The 27977-nt window shown below is 43.8% G+C and overlaps 1 protein-coding gene across 2 annotated transcripts in view; it reads right to left on the bottom strand.

Annotated features, from left to right (window-relative positions):
• Positions 1-27977, bottom strand: part of LOC109869150 (adenylate cyclase type 6) — an 80067-nt gene that overhangs the window by 7079 nt on the left and 45011 nt on the right. For both annotated transcript variants that reach the window (XM_020459062.2, XM_020459064.2), the window contains exons 4-20: positions 14659-14808; positions 14236-14357; positions 13154-13265; positions 12785-12912; positions 12473-12631; positions 11973-12114; positions 11511-11648; positions 9588-9616; positions 8928-9075; positions 8545-8642; positions 8138-8225; positions 7769-7885; positions 7343-7501; positions 7058-7233; positions 6663-6731; positions 5063-5195; positions 3627-3890 (exon numbers count right to left, since the gene is read on the bottom strand). In XM_020459062.2, the coding sequence (XP_020314651.1) occupies positions 3627-3890; positions 5063-5195; positions 6663-6731; positions 7058-7233; positions 7343-7501; positions 7769-7885; positions 8138-8225; positions 8545-8642; positions 8928-9075; positions 9588-9616; positions 11511-11648; positions 11973-12114; positions 12473-12631; positions 12785-12912; positions 13154-13265; positions 14236-14357; positions 14659-14808 (2232 nt within the window). The remainder of the gene's footprint in view (positions 1-3626; positions 3891-5062; positions 5196-6662; positions 6732-7057; positions 7234-7342; positions 7502-7768; positions 7886-8137; positions 8226-8544; positions 8643-8927; positions 9076-9587; positions 9617-11510; positions 11649-11972; positions 12115-12472; positions 12632-12784; positions 12913-13153; positions 13266-14235; positions 14358-14658; positions 14809-27977) is intronic.

The following is a 27977-nucleotide window of genomic DNA, read 5'->3' as shown; positions in this document are numbered from 1 at the left end:
TGGTTACTTTGAAGAATCTCAAAAGAATATAAAAAAATACCATATGTGTTATTTCATAGTTTTGATGTCTTCATTATTATTCTACAATGCAGAAAATAGTCAAAATAAAGAAAAACCCTGGATTGAGTATGTGTCCAAACTTTGACTGGTACTGTATGTATATTTGTGCCAGTCGCAGTGATTTAATCCATTGCAGAGGCCAAGACTAAAAGCACATTTTAGCTTAATCTGAAAATGTGGTCGGAGCCTCCGGAGCCTCCAGAATGCAGAGGCCAAATCGAGCTCTGTACCGCCTCCCAAATGATGTTACAATGCCAAGGGTTATGTATAACTCAGCATTGACATGATTGGTTGACGGTAGGTGGGGGCGGTACATCCTGTAGAAAACACAAACTCACTTCCTTTACAACTCCTCCGCAGTGTTCCACAAAGCGAAAGAAGTATGTATGCCCTGACTTCTGCTGAGGCCGTATCACCGTAAATTCTGCATGGCCAATGCAGACATTGGATCGCCCAGATGCACTTCTCTCTCCAGAATGCACTCTTTCCCGCCAATTTGTGCGCATTCATTTTTTCATAACTTCATTAAACTGTTTAAACAAAAATGTACATATAAAAACCATAACTGGCACATAGATCGGTAGAAATGGCAAGATAAATTGGAATTTCACATGAGAAAAGGTTGCAGACTCCTCGTGTAGCCTATTAACGGCAACTTCAGGAGAGTGATGGCAGAATCTGCTAATGCCAGCAGGAGCAGAATAGTTGTGTCAGGTTACATTTTGTTCTTCGATTGGTCGAAAGAACTAGATAAGGCTAGATTTAAAAAAATGTATTTAACATTTTTGGTGAAGTTGCATACAATTGCCCCTTCCTGTTTGCACACAGCAAGTTTCCATTCCCCCAGTGATGGGGATTTATGGCTGATTTAAGATGAAAACCTCAACCCTGTTACTGTCACGCCCTGACCTTAGAGATCCCTTATTAATCTCTATGTTTGGTTAGGTCAGGGTGTGACTCGGGTGGGAAAATCTATGTTTTCTATTTCTTTGTGTTTTTGGCTGAGTATGGTTCCCAATCAAAGGCAGCTGTCTATCGTTGTCTCTGATTGGGGATCATATACAGTGTATAGGTTGTAATTTTCCCTTTGGGTTTTGTGGGATCTTGTTTTCTGTATAGTTTGTTTTGCCTTATAGAACTGTGTGCTTTTGTTTTTGGTGTCATCAATAAAAAGAACAATGTACGCCTACCACGCTGATCACCTTGGTCCGGTCATTCCACAAACGAGAGCCTTAACAGAAGACCAAAAACGGACCAAGCAGCATGGCCAGGATGAGTGGACATGGGAGGTGATCATGAATGGAGAAGGACCCTGGACGCGGGTAGGAGAGTATCGCTGTTCAAGGAGCAGATGGAGGCAGCGAAAGCAGAACGAGGACGATACGAGGAATTAGAGCAACGGAGCAAGCATGAGGGGCAGCCCCAAAAACATAATTGTTTTGGCGGGGGGGCACACAGGGAGATTGGCGGAGTCAGGTTTTAGACATGAGCCAACTCCCTGTGCTTACCGTGGGGTAATGTCTCCAGTGCGCATTCACAGCCCGGTGCGCTCTGTGCCAGCTCCTCGCAGTTGCCATGCTAGAGTGGGCATCCAGCCAGGATGGATTGTGTCGGCTCAGCAGTACTGGTCTCCAGTGCGCCTCCTCGGTCCAGGATATCCTGCGCCAGCTCTACGCACGGTATCCCCAGTTCGCCAGCACCACCCAGTGTGACCTGTGCCAACTCCCCGCACTTGCCGTGCTACAGAGGGTATTCAGCCAGGACGCGTTGTGCCAACTCTGCACTCCCGACCTCCGGTGCGCCTCCACGGTCCAGTGTGTCTTGCGCCGGCTCTACGCACTATGCCTCCAGTGCGCCTTCATAGTCCAGTGCGTCCTGTGCCAGTTCTCCACATTCACTGAGCTAAAGTGAGTATCCAGCCAGGATGTGTTGTGGCAGCTCCACTCACTAGGCTGCCAGTACGTCTCCTCAGTCCGGTGAGACCTGTTCCGGCTCCACGTACGAAGCCTCCAGTGATGATCCATGGCACGAAGCCTCCAGTGATGATCCATGGCACGAAGCCTCCAGTTATGATCCATGGCCCGGAGCCTGCAGTGATGATCCATGGCACGGAGCCTGCAGTGATGATCCATGGCACGAAGCCTAATGTGATGATCCATGGCACGGAGCCTCCAGTGATGATCCATGGCACGAAGCCTCATGTGATGAGCCATGGCACGAAGCCTCATGTTATGATCCATGGCACGAAGCCTCATGTTATGATCCATGGCACGAAGCCTCATGTGATGATCCATGGCACGGAGCCTGCAGTGATGATCCATAGCACGGAGCCTCCAGCGACGGTCCCCAGTCCGGGTCCTCCAGCGATGGTCCCCAGTCCGGGGCCTCCAGCGACGGTCCCCAGTCCGGGGCCCCAAGCGACGGTCCGCAGCCCAGAGACTCCAGCGACGGTCGGCAGCCCAGAGCCTTCAATGGCGGTCGGCAGTCCAGAGCCTCCAGCGACGGTCGGCAGTCCAGAGCCTCCAGCGACGGTCGGCAGTCCAGAGCCTCCAGCGAGGGTTCCAAGTCCAGAGCCTTCAGCGAGGATTCCCAGTCCAGAGCCTTCAGCGAGGGTTCCCAGTCCAGAGCCTTCAGTGAGGGTTCCCAGTCCAGAGCCTCTGGGGACGATCTACGGTCCGGAGGTCCCGGCGACGATCCCTGCACCAGAGGCGTCACCGAAGTGGGGGGAGCCTCAAGCGGAGCAGGGTTGGCGTCCCGCACCAGAGCCTCCAACGAGAGTAGATGCCCACCCAGACCCTTCCCTATAGGTTCAGGTTTGCGGCCGGAGTCCGCACCTTTGGGTTGGGGGTACTGTCACGCCCTGACCTTAGAGATTCTTATTATTCTCTATGTTTGGTTAGGTCAGGGTGTGACTCGGTGGGAAAATCTATGTTTTCTATTTCTTTGTGTTTTTGGCTGAGTATGGTTCCCAATCAGAGGCAGTTGTCTATCGTTGTTTCTAATTGGGGATCATATATAGGTTGTCATTTTCCTTTTTTGTTTTGTGGGATCTTGTTTTCTGTATAGTTTGTTTTGCCTTACAGAACTGTGCACTTTTGTTTTTGCCATTGTTATTTTGCTTTTGGTGTCATCAATAAAAAGAACGATGTACGCCTACCACACTGCACCTTGGTCCGGTCATTCCACAAATGAGAGCCTTAACAGTTACGGTAAACCCTGTCAACACTTACTATCGTACTATATGTTTTTTTTATGACAAAATGTTAAAAATTAGGTGCAGGTTACTACCCAAAATGCACTCTATTCATAGAACGACTCAGCTATATCAATCGCTCTTCTTTATTTCTCTTGGTGACATTGTGGATTTTATTCCAGACCACCCCTTTCTCCCCTCCCACCTCCTCCTATCTCTCACCTCGTAAAAGTCTACGATGATCTCGTTCGGTAATCTCAAAGACTCCATCCCCTCGTTGTCTCTCCTCCCTCCCCCATTCCTCCTCTCCTCCCTCCCTCCCTCCCTCCCCAACCTTTCCCTTCCTTTATTTATACATATTATTCTCTCTCACCTCGTCAAAGTCGGCGATGATCTCGTTAAGTAGCCTGAGACACTCCACTCCCTCGTTGTTGGCCTCCAGCTCCACGTAGAACTCAGAGAAGTTGGAGATGGAGGCGAACATGACGGCCACACACTCACAGGACTGGTAGTAGAGCTCGTCGTTACGCCGCTCCCGCGCCAGGAAGTGTGCGGCCACGTCTTTAGGCAGGATGTTGTGGAGGAGGCGGCGGTTGTAGGCCTGAAGCTCCTCCATCTCCTCTTTCTCCTCTGTAGCCTGGAGGGGACAGACACCGGGTAATGGGGAAATGGTTTGTTAAAAGGGATGAGAAAGCGACTAAATGATTAATAGGGCAACCTCATTGCTGTCTGTCTATAGGTATTGTGAGGAACAGAAAATGCTGATTGGCGTTTAGTATTCCACTGAACGTAGACCAGAGTCGAGATTAAAAGTCACTCTGCTGCAACCACTATCTACAGAGAAAGGCTGAGGTCTGCTGAGTGATGTCACCAGATACAACAACCTGGGGTGCCAGGTCCTACCTAGCTTCCAGAGGAAGTCGAGGCGTGTGTGTGTGTGCGTGTGTGTGAGGGATGTGGGAAAAAAATTCCCAACTGTTAACGACGATGATGAGAGTCGACTCTCCAAAAGAAATTATTCTTTGCACAGACCCCATTTCTGAGTGTCAAGATTCAGTATTTTTGAAACAGAGGAGACTGATTAGTTGCCGTACTGCAGAGAACACAAACACTTGTGTCTTTCATAGCAAGCTAGTGAGGGACGGACAGAGAGGGGAGGGGCACAGTATAGAGAGGTCAGCCACCAGGCAGACAGAGTCAGAACCATGCACAAGGCCTATCTATCAGCAATCAAAAGGTGTATCTCGCAATGGAATGCTGTATCTTGCAATTTCTTGGCTTGCAATGTCTCGCAAGGTCTCGCAACTTCAGTAAAGCAGGGCCTATTATCAATGAATAAGTTAGGATATTTTACACGCAACAGACCGAAGACTGAACACACACTCACACCATTAGCATTAGTGGGAACCAAGACTGTTCTCAGGGCAGGTCTGCAGGTTTTGACGAGCAGAAGTGCCTTTTCGTAGAAAGTTAGGAGAATTTATAAAGCAGGTTAGGGAAACGTAGCATGTTAGCGTGGCATGTTAGGAGAAATAACATGCCAGGTTAGGAAAGGGGTAGCTAAAATTGCCCCAGACGAAGCGACACCCAGGCCATCCCTGAGAACTGTCTTGGTTTCCACTAATGCAATGCTGCCAGCACGAGGGAGAGAGGAGGGGGCAGAACCATGGTGTGCATAGGTCTTGGTAATCTGTATCTCTTGTCTTTTTCCCCCACAAAAATAGAAAAAAGAAACTTTACGTTAAGGATCCCATTTTCTAAACGTTCACAATCTTAGTGAGTGTGTATGTGTGTGGTGCCAGGTCCTACCTGCAGCTTCCACAGGAAGTCGAGGCGTGCAGTGGACTCAACCTGCTGAGCGTGTAGGTACAGAGCCAGGACGAACACCGTCAGGATGACAGGGGTCATGACCTTTAGAGACACCTTGGTCACACTCTCCTGGCTGGGGGGAGGGAGACAGGGAGACACTCAATCAATCAAGCAATGAATCAAGTAATCAATCAGTGGAGGTCCCGTGGAGGAGGAAGGGGAGGACCATTTTCAGAAAATTACAAATAGTGAAACATAAAAAAAAAAGCTAATTTCCATCCTCCTCTGGGTACATTGACTTCAACACAGTAATTATGACAACTTCTGGAGGACATCCTCCAAACTATAAGATATCTTGCAGTATGAACTAACATCTTGTCCATCCAATCATAGGATCAGAGAATAAATCTAGTACTGAAAGCATACCGGTAAACTACAGCTAGCTAGAACTGTAGTGCATAAAATGTGGTGAGCACTTGACTCAAAAAGAGAGAAATAATTATTTTTCTTTTTTAATTAAGAAGCAGCAGAGAGAGCTAGCTATAGGTCATGTTTTTTTTCTTTTTAGTTTACCTTTAGTTTAGCTAATGCAGATGATTTAGCCTACTCAACAACCTGACTCAAACAAAGAGGAATGTTGTTTATGTTAGCTAGCTGGCTAAGGCATCCAACACCACAACTCTAAGTCAAGGTAAGCTTTCAGTTTTATAAATGTATTGCCAACGGGGCCTGCCGGTTTAACTGCTAAACTGCTTGCGCTACATTTACTGCGTGATTTGATAGACGGATTGGATTGTGGGTGTACTAACGCGTTAGTTCTAGTTTGTTGACTATGATGTTAATATGGTGACAATGATGTACGCTCTAGCAGTAACCTTATGGTATAAAGGTTTGGCTCTGAGAGGTATTTGATGGAAAATTTAGAGAAGGAGAGCGCGTAGATGCGAGAATGACTTATATAACGGGCAAAGCAATGATGCTGTATGTGGCTGTTATGAAAGTGAACTGTGTTTGCAGGTGATCAGGGGTATATTCATTCCGCCGATTCCGTTGCAAAAAGTATCTTACTTAAACAGACCTACCTGAATTTGTCCAATAGAATCTCTTGTTTTAGTTGAAAATGGAATGTTTTGCAACTGTTTGGACTAATAATTACACATGCTAGATGCAGGCAAGAGTGTGCAAGGCGGTATTGTTTGTGTCACTGTATGTCACCTTGATTTCTCCAATTTGTCTATCAACCTCTGCACCTACGTTACAAAAGTTCATTTGTAGGCTAGGTTGTAGCAACCCCATGATGGGTAGGTATACTGTAGGGGAACATTTGGTATCATATACTGTAGTAGCCTAAACCTATTGCTGTTACACTGAGCTGGGTGAATGGAATATGAGGCCATGCTCATAAAATTTAAATTGGTCTCCCTAATCTTGATGGGCATGAACTGCCACTGTAATCAATCAATCACGATCCTGGCTGAGGTCGGAGACAGAGGGAGGAGGGACTTAGTCTAAGAGTAGACACGCACACTAACATGGACATGGTAACAGTACATTGCCCAGAATACTTAAAGAGAAGACCAAAAGATAACAATGAACTTACCACATCTCTGTAACTGTTTCATTGAAACTAGGAAACCAATCTAGAGAGTCATTCAAAGGTGTGAAAGAGCTACGGGCAAAAACAAAACACAAATTGATTAAATACCTTCAACACTTGACAAGACATTTGTGCATTGCACACCACAAGGTAGAGGTAGACACAAGTTCACATTGACTAGAATTGTATATTTGCGCTCTTAAGCTTGTAATGTGGACTGCAACGTGATACAACCTGCCTTGAGTACCATATGGTCAGGGTTTGCACTTTCGGGACTATTCCATGCAACTTTATCAACTAGTGCAGCTTAAGTATTTGAACAAAAACAAATACTACTTGAACAAATACTATGAAGTGGGCAAACAGGCTACAGTTAGTGCCAGGGTGTGTTAACTCACAGGGTGTTGGCGGTGAGTAGCAGGTCTGCGTTGTCGAACAGGGCCACCTGGGGCCACTCCACCAGCAGCAGGAAGGTGACCTGGATCAGCACCATAAGGGCCAGCTTGCCTATACTGCTGATGTGGAGGAACACACTGCAGGCCAGCAGGGTCAGGAGAACACTGTAGCAGAAATACTGGAGGAAGAGGGGGGGGGGGGGGGGGTGTAGCAAGTTCTAACAATGTAATTACATACAGTATTCACACCGCACTCACACCACCCACTAGCGTCCCTGCTGGGCTCACCTCAGGGAAGTGGCATGGCATGGGCTGGCTGGGGCACAGGGTCAGTCCGTCCTGTGCCGACTGTGTCAGGTTGTGTAGTAGACACAGAGTCACCAAACTGGAGGACAGGTTACGCTCACGCACCACACAGTCCACCAGGCCCTCTCTGTCACAGGTGAACTACAGGGAGAGATACACATGTCAACCAACAGAGAAACCCAAACTCACGGATGTCAAACTGAATTACTACCGTTGCAGGCACTATCGGAAGAATTATTCACAATGTTCGTGCAACACGGCGCTCTATCATCTTCTACTGATAGCTTGTCACAAAAAAAAGCTATGCCACAGTACTGTACAGCGCTTTAAAAAGGAACCATTTTATTACCTGCAATTCGAACTACACTGTTATTGTACATGAACGGGAAAGCAAATAGTGGTCCCTACCATGTTCACGAAGGCAGACATGAAGAGGAGTATGATGGTGAGGACCCCCACCAGGGTACTATTGGTACGAGACTGGACGATCTTCTTAGTCAGCGTCTGCAATGCAGCCGGGAAGAGCTGGGAGGAGGAGAGGGGGGCAGGGAGACAGAGAGCGAGAGATAAAGAAAGAGAATAATTCATCTTAGTCCTCCTCTTAGATTAAAAGATACAGCCTGGGATCTGGGGAATATGTTTGATGGTCATTGAAATTCTATTTAAACATGGATTCTTGAGGAATATAACGCATCATCCAAACAAATGCCAACTCTTGGCTACATTGCTATGAAAGGGTGATAAGACGATTAGAAAATGGTGGCCCTTGTCCCGTACCTTGATGCAGGAGTAGATGGCACAGATGAAGAGGATGTTGACGAGGATGATGAAGATGCTGATGTAAAGACCCAGCATGAGGGGAGTGCTGCGGAGAAAAAGAAGAAGAATACATCTTACCGGAAGTCCCATACTGCACCAAATTCAATTTACCATTAGGCTACTATTCAGTATATTACTACATGAATTCAGTATGTTGTCTTTGATAGGTTTAATACGGTTAAAAGGGCGGTCCCTTATTTGGTCCATTGAGCCGGCTACCCCGTAGAGGTTCAACCAGACCAACCAGCAGCCTAGTTTAGTTCCATGCAGGTACAATTAGAAAGGTGAATGAATACAAAATAAAATATACATAAAAAAAAAACAATGAGAAGAGAGGTTAGGTATAATTCAAGATATTGACTTACTGGGGGAAAATGATGATCTGGATGAAACAAATGAAGCAGAAGACTAACAGACCACAGGCCACGTAGCCTCCAAAACGATCATCCACCTTCTTAGAGTACTGAAAACATCATCGGGAGAGGGAATAATACAATTAGCGGCCGTGTAACTATTAGCTGCAGCAGCAAGCCGTTAACACAATAAGGAGGACCACAACGGGAGAAAAATCCTTTAGGCTTTATTGTGCTTTCTTTATCATTTTGTAACGCATGTGATGTCTCCTGGTCTGGAGTGGGTTTATATGTATTGTCATAGTCAAATCGATCAATAAATGAATCATTGACTCAATCAACAAATCACAACGCATCATACTGAATTTAAACAGTGTTAACATTTCTCCTCTGACCTTCTTCTCCAGGTCTTTAGTCTGGAAGGTGAGGAGGAACTTCTTGACGTGGTCTTTACGGAGTTGGTCTATGCTGCGGGCGTCAATGGCTCGGCCCAGAAACTCATCCACCTCATCCTCAGGGTTCAGGGCCTCTTGGGCACAGCGGCTACAAACAGGGAGACAGGACAATAGACGGGATCATGGAGACAGACAGACAAGGACAACAGACAGGGTCACGGGGACAGATAGACAAGGACAACAGACAGGGTCATGGAGATAGAAGCACAAATCAAACAGTATTTGAATTCTTAGCCTGTTTACAGATGTGCAGACGTTACACTTTTGAGACTATTCCATTCCATCATAGGCATTGCTCAATCAAGCGTTTTATTGAAAGAAAACAAATACTATTTGAACCCAGATCTACCTCTGTGACAGGCAGTGATTAAGAGCCAATAGGGAATTAGTGCTGGACTGACTCTGACCCTCTAAAACCAACAGTCTGCTCTAAACTTAGCTCCAACAATAACTAACACTGTGCCAATCAGTCCCCAATGGGCCAATGCCTACACTACTACATTACACACACACACACACACAAACTGGCCAATGCCTACAACAACACAGAGTACACACACAGTAATCCGATAACAACTACTGGGCCAAAATAGGACTCACTTGTCTTGTCTGGATGTTTCATCGATACCCTGGGAAAAGTGAGAGGAAGACAAAGAGAGAGAGCGAGAGAGAGAGAGAGAGAGAGAGAGAGAGGAGAAGAATGGATGAGAGAGAGAGAGAGAAAGAAAGAGGAGAGAGAGAAGAATGGATGAGAGAGAGCGATGTTTTAGACACGTAGCCAGTGAAAACCAGTGTAACCAAGCCAGTGAAAAACACATACCGCCAGACTCAGACATCTGCACAGTTAATCCCTGGGAGCCAGACTGACATTTTAATTAATGCTGTAGGATTAAAATTACACCGTCCTCCCCCTGGGCAATACCCCTCAGAAAAGAAGAGAGAGTGAGGGGAAGGGAGGTAAATGAGAAGAGGAGAAAAGAGAAGAGAAGGAGAGGAACAAGATGACAGAAGTTGAGAAGGGGAAGGGAAGTGACTTTGGAGAGAGGGTGAGAAGAAGAGGAGAGAGAAGAGGAGAAGACAGGTGAAGTGTAGGGCGTGAGGAAAGAGAGGGGAATGGAGACAGGAAGAGAAGAGAAATGATCATGGAGATGCAGCCCTGCTAGACTGATCAGATCTGAAGCATTGTTGTTGTGAATCATATCAGAGACAATAACATGTGTTAGGCTAGCTGTCTGCCACTGGCCACTAACTTCCATTGGGTGTTGGGTGGACATTAAAGGGGCAATCTGCGATTGAAACAATAACAAAGGGTACGCCCTGCCACGGTTTTGGTAAAAAGCTGAGGGACGGGCCTGGAGAAATGTAACCACAAAAATTAATAGACAGAGCTATTGATGCAAAGACTGACCATCCAAGATATCGAAATGATAGTTTTATGCATATTTTGAGGCTATACAATGTTTGTTTACATGTAATTTGTTTACAAACATTGTGGTAAAACAAGCTTATATTTTGGGTTATGATGAGTACGACAGTTGAACTGAGCTCATGAGGCATTTATAAGTTATATTCCTCAAGAAGAAATTAGTATATATATAATTAATTTATAACTTAAAAAAATGTATATAGCAATTGTGGATTACCCCTTTAATCACAGCGGAGCTGTGTAACTAACTCCCACTTGTTGCGATGGTGTTGGATCTATACTGATCGAGACATGATTTCAGCTTTCCATTGGCTGTTTTAGAGGCTTGAGGCTTGTATTGCGCACATGATTAAAGCTTAGGTTGCTTGACAAAAACATGAACCATTTTATGTCAGTAAAGTCATACGGTACAATAAAATAAAAAAATCACAACAGCTGTGATGGAAACAGGAAGTTTTGGTACAATTGTATAAATGTCAACAGATAATTTGTTTGTTGGTGGAGTCAAGTGATGATGTGGTCCTCCCACTAACACTCGTAAAACCATGCAGTTTATTAGGCTACGGATGAAATAAATGACGAGCTTCACAGGGTGGTGAAAGTGCACGGTGATGAGCTTGATGCTCCGTTCCGATAAATATCGAGGGTCTTGTTCTGGTTAGACAAATCAAAACATTCTCCCTCTTATCCATAATCATCTCATCATGTAGACTAGCCTACCAGCACTATCTGCAAGCTGTTAGCTAGAGTGCACATACTGAAACCAGAGTAGGCACATATGCTATTTAACGCAACAGTTTTTTGTGACCAAACTATCAGCAAGAGTTGAAAATGCGATGGAAACACATTGAACTTTCGATTTTTTTTATTCGGTACATGTAAACTTAAGCCAAAAAGTACACCACGTAATCACGCACTGATTTTTTAAATCCGCAACAAGTCAGTTTGGTGGAAATACCTCTGGTGGGAAAATGCACATATTCTCATGACGCAGATTTGAGAATATTCACATGCAAATCTGCCGCCAATTGGATGGAATCCTAGCTATATAGAGCAACCATTTGCTCTCAGACCATTTCAGGTCATCAGTTTCTCACCATCTGCCTGAAGACCTTGGAGTCCTTGGTTCTGGAGAACCTTGTGTCGGGTACCCAGCGTGGCATCAGGCCCTCAGTGGAGTTGGCACGTACCCGTTGCATCATGGCACTCTTGGCCATCGCTGCCTTCTCCTCTTTCTGCAGGGAGGGAACACCAATAGATTCACACTGGACATTTGAATGTTGTTACACAGTATTTTTTTATCCCCCGCAAAATTCTATACTATTACCAACATAGATTCTGACAGAGATTTCGAACAATACACATTCTTTTTGATAATTCAATGAATAATTAATGATAAGTACCATCCAGGAAAAAAAAGAGGAAACCAATGAATAAATGGATAACTAAAGGAAATGAAGAATTTCTATGATCTGAAACTGACAATGGACAATAAACTATTATTTTTCCTAGTATAAATGGAAAAACGATTGATTTAACTCGTTAAATAAACAACAGACCCTTTTCTGGCTGCACCCCAGCACCAGGAACGTCTCGATGTTGTTCTCCTTCAGATAGGCATTCCTGTCCCCTCCGAACCCCGGTTCCACCTCATAGTCCCCATTCAGGTACTGTAGGGTGGCCTTGGTGATGTGGATACGCCTAGTAACACACACATACACACAAGGTCAAGGGGTCACATTGACACAGTACATCAGAGGACATTTTGAATCTCGAGGACTGCAATACCAGCAAGAGTGTAATCAATACTAACACTTTATTATGATGCCCCACATCTAGTTAGATTTATTGTATTATCAAGCGTGTTTTATCCTCTATTTGTGCTTAATTGTGATGTGTCTGAGCCATATGCCTGTAAGCCAAAGACAAATGTTTATTTTTTTACAAAAAAATTGACAATAAAGGCTTGAACTTGCATGCTCAACTAAATGGTTAGCAGTAGATCAAGTGCAACCCTATAGGAGTTTTCTATGTTGTGTTGGTGGTGGGAGGGGCTTACCCTGCCGCACCCCCTGCCTCCATGTGATTGGCTAGAGTGACATCGTTGGACCATACGTCAAACTGCCACTTCCTGAGTCCCAGCACTCCACAGTGGACCCGGCCGCTATGGATACCCACACGCATGTTCACATTGACCCCTGTGACCTCTCTCACCAGCCTGCAGGGAGACAAACACACGCACACACACAATTAGACACACAGACACTTGCACAGACACACCGAAAAACCCCTGTTATGATAGATTCTAGACAAGCCAAAATGTGCTTCTTACTAATTCAAAGTAGGTTATTCATTAGTGTGTGTGACTCACGAGATGGCCTCTATCATGTCCACTCCCATCTCCACACAGCAGTGTGCATGGTCGGCCCTGGGTTCAGGCAGTCCAGACACACAGTAGTAGCAGTCTCCAAGGATCTTGATCCTCAGACAGTGGTTCTCCTATAGGACACACAAACATGTGCCGCAAACACAGGTTCAGTGTTATGATGTAGTTTATACGTAAAATGTTAAATGTATTATGGAGCATGACACAACACAAATGTAAGTGGCCAGTAGCTAATGAATTACACGTCATGGGCGATGCAAAATCCAATTTAAAAGTAAAGTGTACATCTAGAATATGTTTGAAATCTGACGAACGGGGTTGAAGTGACTGATTATATGATGTCTAACTGCTCACCGAAGCTAGTTTGTCGAAGCGAGCGAAAAGTTCATTCAGTGTCATGACCAACTCTTGTGCGGTGCATTGTGATGCCAGGCTGGTGAATCCTTCGATGTCTGCAAACAGTATACTGTTGGATGGAGAGAGACGGAGAGAGAAAGCGGGGGTAAGAAAGAGGGAGAAAAAGAGAGAACGAAAGAGGGAGAGAGAGAGAGAGAGAAGAGGGAAGGACAGATCAATAACCCATCATCAGCATGGTCATGCGCCTACCAGCCTGTCTGCTTCCTTCCTCCATCTCTTGTTGAGATAGAGAGCCATTTATTCTGTTCAGCTTTTCGTCTGGACTCATATAGGTCACCTTCAGTCCTCCCTCCCTCCCTCCCCAGTGAAGACATCTCAGCACGATTCTCATTTTCTAATTTGTGGTATTAATTACAAGGAAGAGGAAAAACAACTGGAATGTTGACACTTCTAGTGAAGAGATGACAGATGGCGCTGTTGCCCTCTTGATCAATGTTCTGACTCAATAATAATAATAACAACAACAACAACAACATGATAGAAGACAGACCGATAGAGAGAGACTGTCTGAGGAGTTTCACAGTGTTAATTCAACACATCTTTATGGTGATTGAATAGAGTTTAGACTAATATCTGGGTTAAGAGGCTGGTGGTGTTAGATCAGGTAGTCCAGGGTCCACAAAACATCTCAGAGTAGGAGTGCTGACCTAGGATGAGTTTAGCATTTTAGTTAATACTTAATAAGATTGCATGGACTGATCCTAGATCACTATTCCTACTCAGTTCACTTTGTGGGTATGGGCCCAAGGCATTACTGGCTTTCGTATGCTTGCTTCCTTCATCCTTGTTTCCTCAATTCCTCTCAAAGTTCATTGGAGGAAGCAGTCCCAGGGAGGGACCTTGGATCCTTTCCTTTAATGTGCTTTAAGAGGATTTGAGGAACTGTGGCAGTTTTGTCATTTGAGCCAATACAGATGTGTCACATTTTGACCTCAGCACCACTGTTTGCGGAAGAGAGTGAAATGGTCAGTGTGTGTCCATGGTTACGGCAGAGGGAAAGGGTGTGTGTCCATGGTTACCTGACGTTGTCATGTTTCTGGATGTAGATCTTGTGGAACATCATATCTTCCTTCTTGGCGTTGATATCTGCCTTCATCTCCATGGCAACGTGCCTCGGCAGCACCGACAGCAACAGGCGCTCCTGGAGAATGTGTATGATAGACAGAGAGAGACAGAGAGAGAGACAGAGAAGTGAGAGAAAAGCACTCAACCCATTGCCTTTCATGTGTTTCAACAGCTAGAAACCTAAATGAGTCACTGCCTTGAGTGCCAGTCATTCGTTGGAATACTGCGTGGGAACATGTTGGTAGAGTATAGAGGCATTCAGAAATACTCTATATTGTTGACCCACAATAATTTGAAAATATAGTTAGGTCAACAAGTGTTATGGCTTGTGTAAATGAATGCCCGTATGTGTGTGTGTGTGTGTGTGTGTGGCCTACCTGTTGCTGATTCTCTCTCTGTAGGTAGAGCCGGGCCTGGATGTACCCCCTGGTCTCCTGAAAGGCCTGTCTCTGCGATACCTCAGCGGGGTAGTGGGTACAGATACCTATCATGTTGGTGCATAGGAAGATCAACACGTTGGCACTCAGCTGGAGGGGAGGGAGAGAGAGCGAGCGACATGTAAGGTTACACACTTCATAATGTTATCATCCGTTCCCACTGAGCTAGAGGAGAGAGGGAGAGAGATATTGAATTATGATTGACATGTGGCGTGCTTTCTGGCAACACGTAACTGACGTAGTCGTCCAAGTGGGCGCCCCTCCATTTTGATCGTAGCAAAGGAGAAGCTAGCTAGCTACCTACCACGGAGTCCACAGACCGCAGTGGCTTCACTCAAAGTTAAATCCGAGGTCTACAACGGATAAGCCAGAGACCGCGAGACACCTTGATGAGACCGCGCTTGCTGCCTGCCTGCCTCGGGACTTTTTCTTACCGCTTGACCACCTCCCTCAGATGACCACTCAAGCCATGAACTTTCTAATGACTGTCCATCCCATGATGTTATGTTGTTATTTTTGTGCTTTGAGATTCTTTGAAAAGCGCTACCTTTGAAGTTGAATAAATGTATGATTATTGTTACAGGTTGATTAACTATTCTGGTTCGGATGAATGTTTCTACATGTCATCTATGTCCTGTTGAATTGTTCAACATAGTTTTTCCTGGCAATGCAAGTACTTTTGTCATGCCAATAAAGCATTTTAGAATTTGAAAGAGAGAGAAGAGTGATGGAGAGAGAGCGAGAGAGAGGGAGAGACAAGAGAAAGGGAGGTGGGAAGAGAGAGAGAGAGAGAGAGAGAGAGAGAGAGAGAGAGAGAGAGAGAGAGAGAGAGAGAGAGAGAGAGAGAGAGAGAAAGAAAGAAAGAAAGAAAGAAAGAAAGAAAGAAAGAAAAGAGAAATGTAAGTATACACTGTGGTGACAGAGTGAACCTGGTGTGACCTGGGTGAGGTTGAATACGACATTCACCATCACCATGTCATAAGACTTACAGCACGAAATCTAGACATCTAATCCAGAAATGTCTTGATACACAAATGAGGTATGATATACAGTATATGGTCAGAGAAGATGAGAAAAACCTTGTGTCTTTCCAAAAGTGGACATTCTTGAGATGTCTTCTAGGCTATAATTGGGAAATCGGGATATCTACCCATTTTTTGGGAAAATCTATACAAATCTATACATTCTATACATCTATACATTCCCCTTCATGCTGGTAAATGTACAGATTTACCGGGGAATCTATATATTTACAGGTGTTACTGGGAATTTACATTTCTGTAACTATACACAACCTGGAGTAGAGGGTTAAACCTACATTGACTGTAGGTTACAATACAACATTATAGACCAAGTGTGTGTACCAAATGGTGCCCTATTCCCTATATAGTCTCTGGTATAGCTCTCCCTCCCTTTCTCATACTGTTCATAACCTTATTGTGACTGGCTCAGTGATTAAGTGGACATCAATAGGACAGCATTATGTTGCCTGTCTGTCTGGCTGTCTGTCTGCTTCCCTTATTGGATCTGACAACGCATCAAAACACAACTCATAATCACAGACAATACAAAGACATTGGGTCAGAGAAGGCCCACGCTTCTTCCTTACTCCACTATGCCTCCGTACAGATAAGACACTAGGAACTGATTGAGAGAGAGGATGCTCACTATTTCTCGCACTGTGCAGATAGGCAAATGCTAGTCTGATTTGCTTAAATTCACAGACGCTTGTGTTTTCAGACACAGCGGCAGTGGGGAAGAGACTAGGCGAATGTGAATTGTATATGAGCACACTGCAGCAAAACACAACCGCATTGTAGGCTTATATGCACGGGCTGGCTCAAATGAAGTTTAGAAGTTTAGCCTACAGTTAGACTAGACCAACACAACAGCATTAGGCTAGAAAAGTGAAGTTTAGATAGCCTGCAGTTAGACTAGACCAACACAACAGCATTAGGCTAGCTAAGTGAAGTTTAGATAGACTAGACCAACACAACAGCATTAGACTAGCTAAGTGAAGTTTAGATAGCCTGCAGTTAGACTAGACCAACACAACAGCATTAGGCTAGCTAAGTGAAGTTTAGATAGCCTGCAGTTAGACTAGACCAACACAACAGCATTAGGCTAGCTAAGTGAAGTTTAGATAGACTAGACCAACACAACAGCATTAGGCTAGCTAAGTGAAGTTTAGATAGACTAGACCAACACAACAGCATTAGGCTAGCTAAGTGAAGTTTAGATAGCCTACAGTTAGACTAGACCAACACAACAGCATTAGGCTAGCTAAGTGAAGTTTAGATAGCCTGCAGTTAGACTAGACCAACACAACAGCATTAGGCTAGCTAAGTGAAGTTTAGATAGCCTGCAGTTAGACTAGACCAACACAACAGCATTAGGCTAGCTAAGTGAAGTTTAGATAGACTAGACCAACACAACAGCATTAGGCTAGCTAAGTGAAGTTTAGATAGACTAGACCAACACAACAGCATTAGGCTAGCTAAGTGAAGTTTAGATAGCCTACAGTTAGACTAGACCAACACAACAGCATTAGGCTAGCTAAGTGAAGTTTAGATAGCCTGCAGTTAGACTAGACCAACACAACAGCATTAGGCTAGCTAAGTGAAGTTTAGATAGCCTGCAGTTAGACTAGACCAACACAACAGCATTAGGCTAGCTAAGTGAAGTTTAGATAGACTAGACCAACACAACAGCATTAGGCTAGCTAAGTGAAGTTTAGATAGACTAGACCAACACAACAGCATTAGGCTAGCTAAGTGAAGTTTAGATAGCCTGCAGTTAGCTTAGCGAGGTCGTTGACCTCGAGAACATTCCTCTGCTGCACACACACACCCTCTACAGGCAACAAGCCAGTGTCTGTAAGTGATTTTGTCCACATCCAATGGTTTACACTGAACACACATGACTACAAGCTCTCTCTCTCTCAGCCTGGGAAAATAGCTTGACCCCTGACCAGAGGACAGACTATTTCATCACTAATGACAAAAAGACAGACAGCCTCAGACCCTGGCTGAAGCAGACTGTATAACAGCCAGATGGCCATGTTGTTGTCTGATGGAGATTAATGAAGGAAATGACTTAGAGACTGACTGGTGTGTTCTGCTGTTCTCAGAACAACATTCTAGACCAGTTCCATAGAAGTTCTAAGGCCATTCCTTTTATGGACTCTGCTCTCCTCAAAGTGAACAATAGGGTATTTTTTTTTGGGGGGGGGGGGGCGTATCTACTGGACTATCAGAACAACTAGTTCCATAGAAGTTGTATAGAACTATTGCAACTAAATCAAATCCCACACGGATGGCAAAGTGGTGTGCTCTGTTCTCCTCAGAACATTCTGGAACAGTTGGTCTTAACAGACAAGATTCTAAAACAGCCAGGATTTAGGCTCAACTATTTCCACTAAATCAATCAAATGGCATTACCAAACATGGCAAGTGTGCAGCACTCAAAAACGCAGCGCAGACTCTGCTCAAAGATCAGAGTGTGAAGTGTAATACAATACACTTCAAGTTTTTTTCAATTGTATACTATAGCCGGAGGATAGTGCGCCTCTACTGCCGTATTTGACATTTAATTATCTCCGACATCAGTACCAGCATATGTAAGTCGAAGCTGGTATGTAGCCAAACATGTTTGTGGGTCTGTGCATTCGTCTTGTGTATCTGTGCATTCGTACACCCACTGCATACTTCCTTGCATGTGCGTGCTTTGAAAAGGGGCCATTCGCTTCATTGGATTGCTACTGATAGTGTCTAGTACGTCTTCGTCTACGATTGCGAGGTGAAACAGACGTGTAGCTACTGTAGTGTGACTTTGCTCAAACGTGACTTGTGAAGCACCCATGTCATCTTTATGAAGACTTAATAAATGTTTTTAGAAAGCATATATGAACATAAAGTAAATGGCTTTGTAGAATAGAATAAACACTTGAACATAAGTATAATACAGGAAGGCACAATTTATTGTCCAATATTTACACTTGAAGTCGGAAGTTTACATACACTTTGGTTGGAGTCATTAAAACTCGTTTTTCAACCACTCCACAAATGTCTTGTTAAAAAACTATAGTTTTGGCAAGTCGGTTAGGACATCTACTTTGTGCATGACACAAGTAATTTTTTCCAACAATTGTTCACAGACAGATTATTTCACTTATAATTCACTATATCACAATTCCAGTGGGTCAGAAGTTTACCTACACTAAGTTGATTGTGCCTTTAAACAGCTTGGAAAATTATAGAAAATTATGTCGTGGCTTTAGAAGCTTCTGATAGGCTAATTGACATCATTTGAGTCAATTGGAGGTGTACCTGTGGATGTATTTCAAAGCCTACCTTCAAAACTCAGTGCATCTTTGCTTGACATCATGGGAAAATCAAAATAAATCAGCCAAGACTTCACCATGGGACAACGCAGCCGTCATACCGCTCAGGAAGGAGACGCGTTCTGTCTCCTAGAGATTAACGTACTTTGGTGCGAAAAGTGCAAATCAATCCCAGAACAACAGCAAAGGACCTTGTGAAGATGCTGGAGGAAACAGGTACAAAAGTATCTACATCCACAGTAAAACGAGTCCTATATCGACCGCTCAGCAAGGTAGAAGGCACTGCTCCAAAACTGTCATAAAAAAGCCGGACTACGGTTTGCAACTGCACATGGGTACAAAGATCGTACTTTTTGGAGAATTGTCTCTGGTCTGATGAAACAAAAATAGAACTGTTTGGCCATAATGACCATCATCATGTTTGGAGGAAAAGAGGGGAGGCTTGCAAGCCGAAGAACACCATCCCAACCGCGAAGGACGGGGGTGGCAGCATCATGTTGTGGGGGTGCTTTGCTGCAGGAGGGACTGGTGCACTTCACAAAATAGATGGCATCATGAGGGAGGACAATCATGTGGATATATTGACATCAGTCAGGAAGTTAAAGCTTGATCGCAAAAGGGTCTTCCAAATGGACAATGCATACTTGTCAAACCAAGCATAGTTCCAAAGTTGTGGAAAAATGGCTTAAGCATAACAAAGTCAAGGTATTGGAGAGGCCATCAGAAAGCCCTGACCTCAATCCTATAGAAAATTTGTGGGCAGAACTGAAAAAGCGTGTGCGAGCAAGGAGGCCTACAAACCTGACACCGTTACACCAGCTCTGTCAGGAAGAATGGGCCAAAATCCACCCAACTTATTGTGGGAAGCTTGTGGAGGGCTACCCAAAACGTTTGACCCAGGTTAAAAAATGTAAAGGCAATGCTACCAAATACTAATAGAGTGTATGTAAACTTATGGGAATGTGATGAAAGAAATAAAAGTTGAAATAAATAATTCTCTCTGACATTTCACCTTCTTATAATAAAGTGGTGATCCTAACTGACCTAAGACAGGACATTTTTACTAGGATTAAATGTCAGGAATTCTGAGAAAAACTGAGTTTAAATGTATTTGTATCAACTGTACAATGTATTGTATCAACTGTTCATGTGTTTTGGGGAAGGGGAGATTGGGGGAAAGTGAAAATGTGTAGTATTCAGCACTCATACTGAGTCTGATAGCAGAAGATGTGTGTGTAGCATGAATGTGTGTGTATGTGTGTGTGTGCTAAAGAGTGGAGAATCAGAACAGGTGGTCAGTCCAGTTCAAGTGTTCAGCAGTCTGATGACTTGTAGATAGAAACTGTCTCTGAGACTGTTGGTACCAGGCCTCATGCTCAGCTGACTTAGGAAGTAGAGACACTGTTGTGTCGTCTTGACAAGAGTGGTGGTGTTGTTGGTCCAAGTCAAGCCCTCTGTGATGTGGAACATTATAACTCTACTGCAGTCCTGTTCCCTCCTCTGCATCCGAAAGGTCGACAATCAACTCCTTTGTTATGCTGACGTTGAGGGAGAGGTTGTTGTGGTGGCACCGCAATGCCAGTTCACTTACCTCCTATAGGCTGACTCATCGTTGCTGGTTATCAGGCCTACTTGATGATGGAGTTTGTGTCGTGCAAAGCCACACAGTTGTGGTTGAACAGGGCTTATAAACTGGGCAGTTTGAGCCCTGAATTTTGATTGGTTGAAAGCCATGGTATATCAGACCGCATACCTCGGGTATAACACAACTTTCAGTTTTACTGTTCTCATTACGTTGGTATGTAGTTTATAATAGCAATAAGACTCCTCTGGGATTTGTGATATATGGCCAATATACCACACCTCCTCGGGCCTTATTGCGTAAGTATAGCAGAGAGCTGAGGTCGCATCCGTGGGGGGCCCCTGTGTTAAGAGTCAGTGTCGAGGAGGTGTTGTTGCCAATCTTCACAGACTGGTCTGCCCGTCAGAAAGTCCAGGATCCACTTGCAGGGGTTTGTGTCCAGACCCAGAGGTCTGAGCTTGGTGACGAGCTTGGAGGGAACAACAGTGTTGAATGCTGAACTGTAGTCAATGAACAGCATTCTCACATAGGTGTTCCTCTTGTCCAGATGTGTTAGGGCCGTGAGAACAGCAATGAAAAATGGCATCTTCCATGGATCTGTTGGAGCAAATTGGAGTGGGTCCAAAGTACCTGGCATGCTGGACTTGGTGTCCCAAATGGCACCCTATTCCTTATTTAATGCACTTATTTTGAAGTGGTTTACTCGAGTGAAGACCTTGTTTGTGTGAAGATGGCAGGTTGGAGTGCTCTCCTCTCCACAATATCACTAGACCTGAGAGGAGGTTTACAGTGTATACAAAGAGACAGGCCAGGTTCTGTGTTGTTCCAACAATACAGACAGAGGCAGGCTAACAACCTGACCCAGTACTCTGAAAAAAAGTGTGTGTGTGTGTGTGTGTACTCTGAACAAAATATCTATCTACCATCTCAAGACAGTGGCAGCAAAACCACTCAATATGTCATTGCTGTACTATTTGCTAATGTTGAACCAACCAAATTTCATTTGGGACAATAAAAAGGTATCAATCAGCACTGTTTAACTGACCTGATAATAAGAACTCTACTGTCTGTGTGGTTTGGGCTGTGTCCATTTGAAAATTAATTAACGTAAACAAATGGTTTACATATGTGTCGGACAACAACAAGTCCTGACATTACAGGAAATCCTTCAGATAAACAAGTGTCCTGAGTGGCGCAGTGGTCTAAGGCACTACATCGCAGTGCTATCTGTGCCACTAGAGTATCTGGGTTCGAGTCCACTAGAGTATCTGGGTTCGCGCTGACACGGTCGCCGGGTGCACGGTGCTTCCTCCGACACATTGGTACGGAGGGCTTCCGTGTTAAGTGGGCATTGTGTGGCTTGGTTGGGTTGTGTTTGGGGAGGACGCACGGCTCTTGACCTTCGCCTCTCCTGAGTCCGTACGGGAGTTGCAGCGATGAGACAAGACTAACTACCAATTAGGGAGAAAAAGGGGTAAAAGTAACAACAAATTATCATATTCTGAGGTGTCCAGGAAGGGAGAGCGCTCTACTTCTTCCTTGCAGCATTATGATGACACAGAATGGTTGATAAGAACCAGAGTACGTGAACGGAGATGAGCAAGTATGTAAGAGGAGTTGAGAGGTCGGAAATCCCGCTCATCACTCATGGAGCGGTGCTTGTGCACCATTCCAGCACGCCATGTCCTTTCCAACCGCTCTGCTAAAAACCGAACAGCATTTACAGGGAGGGAGGGGGGGACTGCCTCTTCAAATTTGAGCCATTCATTAAAATCACAATTTTGACCAATACCCATCTATTTTTGTGACTACCATTTGGTTTTGAAGTATTGAAAACTAACCATATGATTTGAATTAAAAGTATTTGAATAAACATGAAAAGATGAATGTGTCACGCCTTGGTCTTAGTATTTTGTGTTTTCTTTAATTATTTGGTCAGGCCAGGGTGTGACATGGGTTATTGTGGTGTGTTTTTGTCTTAGGGGTTTTGTGGGGTGTCTACGTAGTCTATGGCTGCCTGAGGCGGTTCTCAATCAGAGTCAGGTGATTATCGTTGTCTCTGATTGGGAACCATATTTAGGCAGCCATATTCTGTGAGTGTTTTCGTGGGTGATTGTTCCTGTCTTTGTGTTTACACCAGATAGGGCTGTTTCGGTTTTCATACTTTCATTTCGTTAGTGTTGTAGTTTCTGTATGTATAGGTTTTCCTTCATTAAAATATATCATGAATCATCAACACGCTGCATTTTGGTCCAATCCTTGTTCTACCTCTTCATCAGAGGAGGAGATAGAAGAGAGCCGTTACAGAATGTAAGAAACGCTCATCATTTAAAATAGGCTACATGTCATATTAAACAGCATATAAACAGTCTAAATAGGTCAGGAGCCAGACAGGGAGCCTAAGAAGGAACAAAAATGATTTTTTTTAGGCTATAGTATTTCAAGGCTATTGTCTACAAAGAAATACATTGTGAAGCATTTGCGAGTGCGAAACACTAGGCTGGTAGGGAGTCAGGGAAATTAAGCGCTCAGCATTTAAACAACATTTTATTGTATTAAATCATTATAGTCCATAAATTGTGCATATAGTCTGTGACTTACTTAGAATGAAATACAAATTAAACAAAATGCCTTATTTGGCTCAGTCTACGGTGCCTTTGAAATCATTTTTAGAAACACGAGTTTGGCCAGAGTCTGTGGCTTCAGGCTCAAGCGATGGTGCCTAGAGAGCAGGTCAGCAGTAGAAAATATCCTCTCCACACTTGCAGAGCCACTGGGGATGCTAAACACCCTTTTGGCCTCTCTTGCCAGACTGGGCACGGATAGAGTATTATTATTATTATTATTTTCTTTTAGCATGTGCGTAGTATTTTCTTTTAGCATGTGCGTAGTAAGTACATAATCATGCTTTCGGGATGCATGTCTTTTCAGATCCCACAAGGATTCTTTACATCACCACTCTCCCTCTGTTGCTCTTCATCTTTGTAAGTCACCTTGATTTTGCACCTGTGTGTTTGATCAGCTGTTTCTTTCTGAAAATATTTAGCAAACGTCATGACAGTAGATAAAGCAAGGGGCTATAGCAGCACACAAGTAAACTACAAATGCATACTGGGCCCGGGCGTGCCCTGCGCTCGTGAAGTGAGTGCTACTGTAGCAAAATTGGAGGAGGTGAGAAGGCTGAAGCTCCAGACGTTGGGAATCTCGCTCTGTGCTCCAGTCAAATTGGGCACGCTCTGCTCCTTGCTCCTCTCACCTTTCTCAAAGTATTCATAATGCCAGGCTAGTCTAGTAACTGAAAAGGTCGCTGGTTCGAATACCTGAGCAGACAAAGTGAAAAATTTGTTGATTTGCCTTTGAGCTTAATCCTAATTGGCTCCAGGGGCAACGTATTACCAAAGCTGACCATGTAAAACAACACATTTCACCGGACTTACAGTGGGGAGAACAAGTTTTTGATAACCTGCAAAATCGGCAGTGTTTCCTACTTACAAAGCATATAGAGGTCTGTAATTTTTTATCATAGGTACACTTCAACTGTGAGAGACGGAATCTAAAACAAAAATCCAGAAAATCACATTGTATGATTTTTAAGCTTAAATACATGACACAAAATCATCTACCTCCAAAACATACAACTTGTTACCCAATGAAAAGTTATTTCAACCAATCGTTACATAGTGGCCCAATAAATACTATCACCCTAACATGGTTAACCTTCTTTTATACAGTAGGTCTGTGCCATTTGTTGGTACTATAATTATAGTATGACCTTAAAAGGCAAGTAAACGTGTCATCACATCATGGGCTGTATTATTGTTTCCCAAAATGACGTTTTACCAACAATGACCAAAGCATAGAGAATGTCACTCAAGAGCATGAATATCTAGAAACAAAAGGCTTAATTTCACATTTTTCCATTTTGTACTTCACAGATTCACTGATGCTGTACGTTATACACGGAGAATAACAATTAAATACACCAAGCTAACAAATCACTCCAAAAACAAAGCAAATTGAAAAGAGGCAACACAAACACAGATCATTCAATCCATTCTTTGTCGATCAGCCCACGTTTTCATCAACATTTACACTGGGTGTTTTCTTCTCGCAATGCAGCGAGGGAGAAAAAAAATCTCCCTGTATGGCACATTCATGCTTTTGGCAGTCCTCTGCAGTGATGCACAGACAACCGGCAATCATTGCGTCCTAAGAGGGACATCTGGTCATGTGGACCGTAATCATAAACTTTCCACCTGCACGCAGAGAAGAATTCCTCGGTTGGATTGAGGAAATGAGAGTATGGAGAGAGAAATTGCATCATCATTCGTGGGTGGGCTGCAAACCATTCAGTAACTAGACGGGAGTGGTGGAAAGCAAAATGGTCCAATATGACGACGAAGCGGACAAGTCGGGCCTCACTCTATGGTGCAACGCATCAAGAAATGTGAGGAGACGACATGTATTTTATGGGCAAACTGAAGGTATGTGGCAAAGAACACCATGGCTGAAGATCGAGGCACACCAGGTGATTGTTTGCATCCCTTTGCCCTGGCACATGTACGGTGGTCCTCTTACCAATGAGGTTCCTCCCTCCTCTCCTTACTTTTGAAATGCTGAAGTCGGCTTCATCCACATAAATGAATGTATGGGGTGTTGCGTTTGGCTTCAAGCTCCATTATTCTCTCAAATAAAAATACAATAAAAGGAACAATATTTATGTACAGTGCCTTCGGAAAGTATTCAGAGCCCTTGACCTTTTCCACATTTTCTTAGGTCTCATTCTAAAATTGGTTTAAATAAATAAATAATTCCTCAGCAACTACACACAATACCCCATATAATGACAAAGCAAAAACCGAAATAGCTTATTTACATAAGTATTCAGACCCTTTGCTATGAGACTCAAAATTGAGCTCAGGTGCATCCTGTTTCCATTGATCATCCTTGAGATGTTTCTACAACTTATTCTACAACGTATTCAGACCCCTTGACTTTTTCCTAATTTTTAGGTTACAGCCTTATTCTAAAATTGATGAAATTGTTTTTTCCCCCTCATCAATCTTACACACAATACCCCATAATTGCTCAGTTTAGCCGGGGGGCCAGGCCTAGGAAGAATCTTGGTGCTTCCAAACTTCTTCCATTTAAGAATGATGTTGGACACTGTGTTCTTGGGGACCATCAATGCTGCAGACATGTTTTGGTACCCTTCCCCAGATCTGTGCCTCGACACAATCCTGTCTCGGAACTCTACGGACAATTCCTTCGACCTCATGGCTTGGTTTTTGCTCTGACATGCCCTGTCAACAGTGAGACCTTATATAGACAGGTGTGTGCCTTTCCAAATCATGCCCAATCAATTTAATTTACCACAGGTGGACTCCAATCAAGTTGTAGAAACATCTCAAGGATGATCAATGGAAACAGGATGCAACTGAGCTCAATTTCGAGTCTCACAGCAAAGGGTCTGAATACTTATCTAAATAAGGTATGCTTTTTAGTTTGATAAATTTGCTAAAATTTAAAAAAAACTTTTCACTTTCTCATTATGGGGTATTGTGTGTAGATTACTGAGGAAATTGTTTTATTTAATACATTTTAGAATAAGGCTGTAACGTAACAAAATGTGGAAAAAGTCAAGGGGTCTGAATACTTTCCGAAGGCACTGTATTCCCCTTTGAGCTACACCACCACCACACATTTGAATCACAGTTCCTCTATGGGCCACTCTACCTCTCCTTTGGCCTTGCCCTGGGCCTCTTCCTTGGTCCATTCTTGCAAACAGCAACTCAGAGAGAGGTGACATCATGTATGCATGAATAAGGACTGATTGCTGATTGAACCACCATGCAAAGAAGTTTTGCGCACATGCAGAAGAGGTTCACATTCATAGAGGAGTAATTTGTATCAGCCGTGACCAAATGTTTTCATTTTGTTTGTCATGATTTACTCAGCTGAGTTTTGTGTCTTCTGTAGAGTTGCGTTTCCTGTTTTGCAAAAATGTGCTTAGGATTTGCATTGTGTGTGAAAGCAATGAGAAATGACTTACAAAATGTTTGTTTTTTTGCTCTAACATTTGAGAAAAACTTTATTCCCGCACCCAACTGAACATTTACTTAAAGGCCTCCTCCTTAATTCCATCTATTCAAAACACCCCACTAAGCATTTTTCATGGAACGTTTATTTATACAGGTTAGTCTGATTGTGCAAAAATCTCTTGAGAAACACAGACCATCTTTTGAAATGGAGTTAGCAGCTTTGTGGCCGACAGAAGACTTGAACATAATCTAAACATTAGCTTATAAGGTGAGGACCTCCACAAGTTTAAGGAAAGAGAGACGGCGTGATGGAGAGAACACACCCAACAAAAAACACTTTCCCAGGCACATGCGCGCACACACACACACACACACACACACACACACACACACACACACACACACACACAAGCTGCTAATATACTTTATTATTGCTAAAAATACTGCACAATTTAAACACTTTGCTCTCCATATCCCCCTTCCCCACTATGTGTAAATATTGTACTGTCAATTTGTGTGCCTTCGTGTATTCTGCCACACTGATCTCGACAAACCATTTCTGTATGGACCTCGCTTTTTGCACTGGGGTATTGTCATGCTGAAACAGGAAAGGGCCTTCCAAACTGTTGACACAAAGTTGGAAGCACAGAATCGTCTAGAATGTCATTGTATGCTGTACTTTAAGATTTCCCTTCACTGGATCTAAGGGGCCTAGCCAGAACCATGAAAAACAGCCCTAGACCATGATTCTTCTTCCACCAAACTTTACAGTTGGCACTATGCATTCAGGCAGTTAGCGTTCTCCTGGCATCCGCCAAACCCAGAATCGTCCTTCAGACTACCAGATGGTGAAGGGCAATTCATCACTACAGAGAACATGTTTCCACTGCTCCAGAGTCCAATGGCGGCAAGGTTTACACCACTTGAGCCGATGCGTGGCAATGTGCATAGTGATCTTAGGCTTGTTTGTGCGGCTGCTCGGCTATGGAAACCCATTTCATGAAGCTCCCGGCAAACAATTATTGTGCTTAAGTTGCTTCCAGAGGCCGTTTAGAACCCAGTAGTGAGTGTTACAAACGAGGAAAGAATGGGTTTACGCGCTACGCGCTTCAGCGGTCCCGTGCTTCACAATAACAGCACTTACAGTTGACCATCCTCTTTTACCAGTTCAACAAATATCTTTTCCAAACATTACTTTTCTGGCCTACTTTCTCTTTATTTAAATCTCCATTTTGCATCTTTTCTCGTATCTAATTAAATTCCGACATTGTCCTTTTTGCTTCCTTGGATCAAT

The sequence above is a fragment of the Oncorhynchus kisutch genome, linkage group LG24 (assembly GCF_002021735.2).
Source record: "Oncorhynchus kisutch isolate 150728-3 linkage group LG24, Okis_V2, whole genome shotgun sequence".
Classification (NCBI taxonomy): Eukaryota; Metazoa; Chordata; class Actinopteri; order Salmoniformes; family Salmonidae; genus Oncorhynchus; species Oncorhynchus kisutch.
This window is presented reverse-complemented; position numbering and strand designations above follow the sequence as displayed.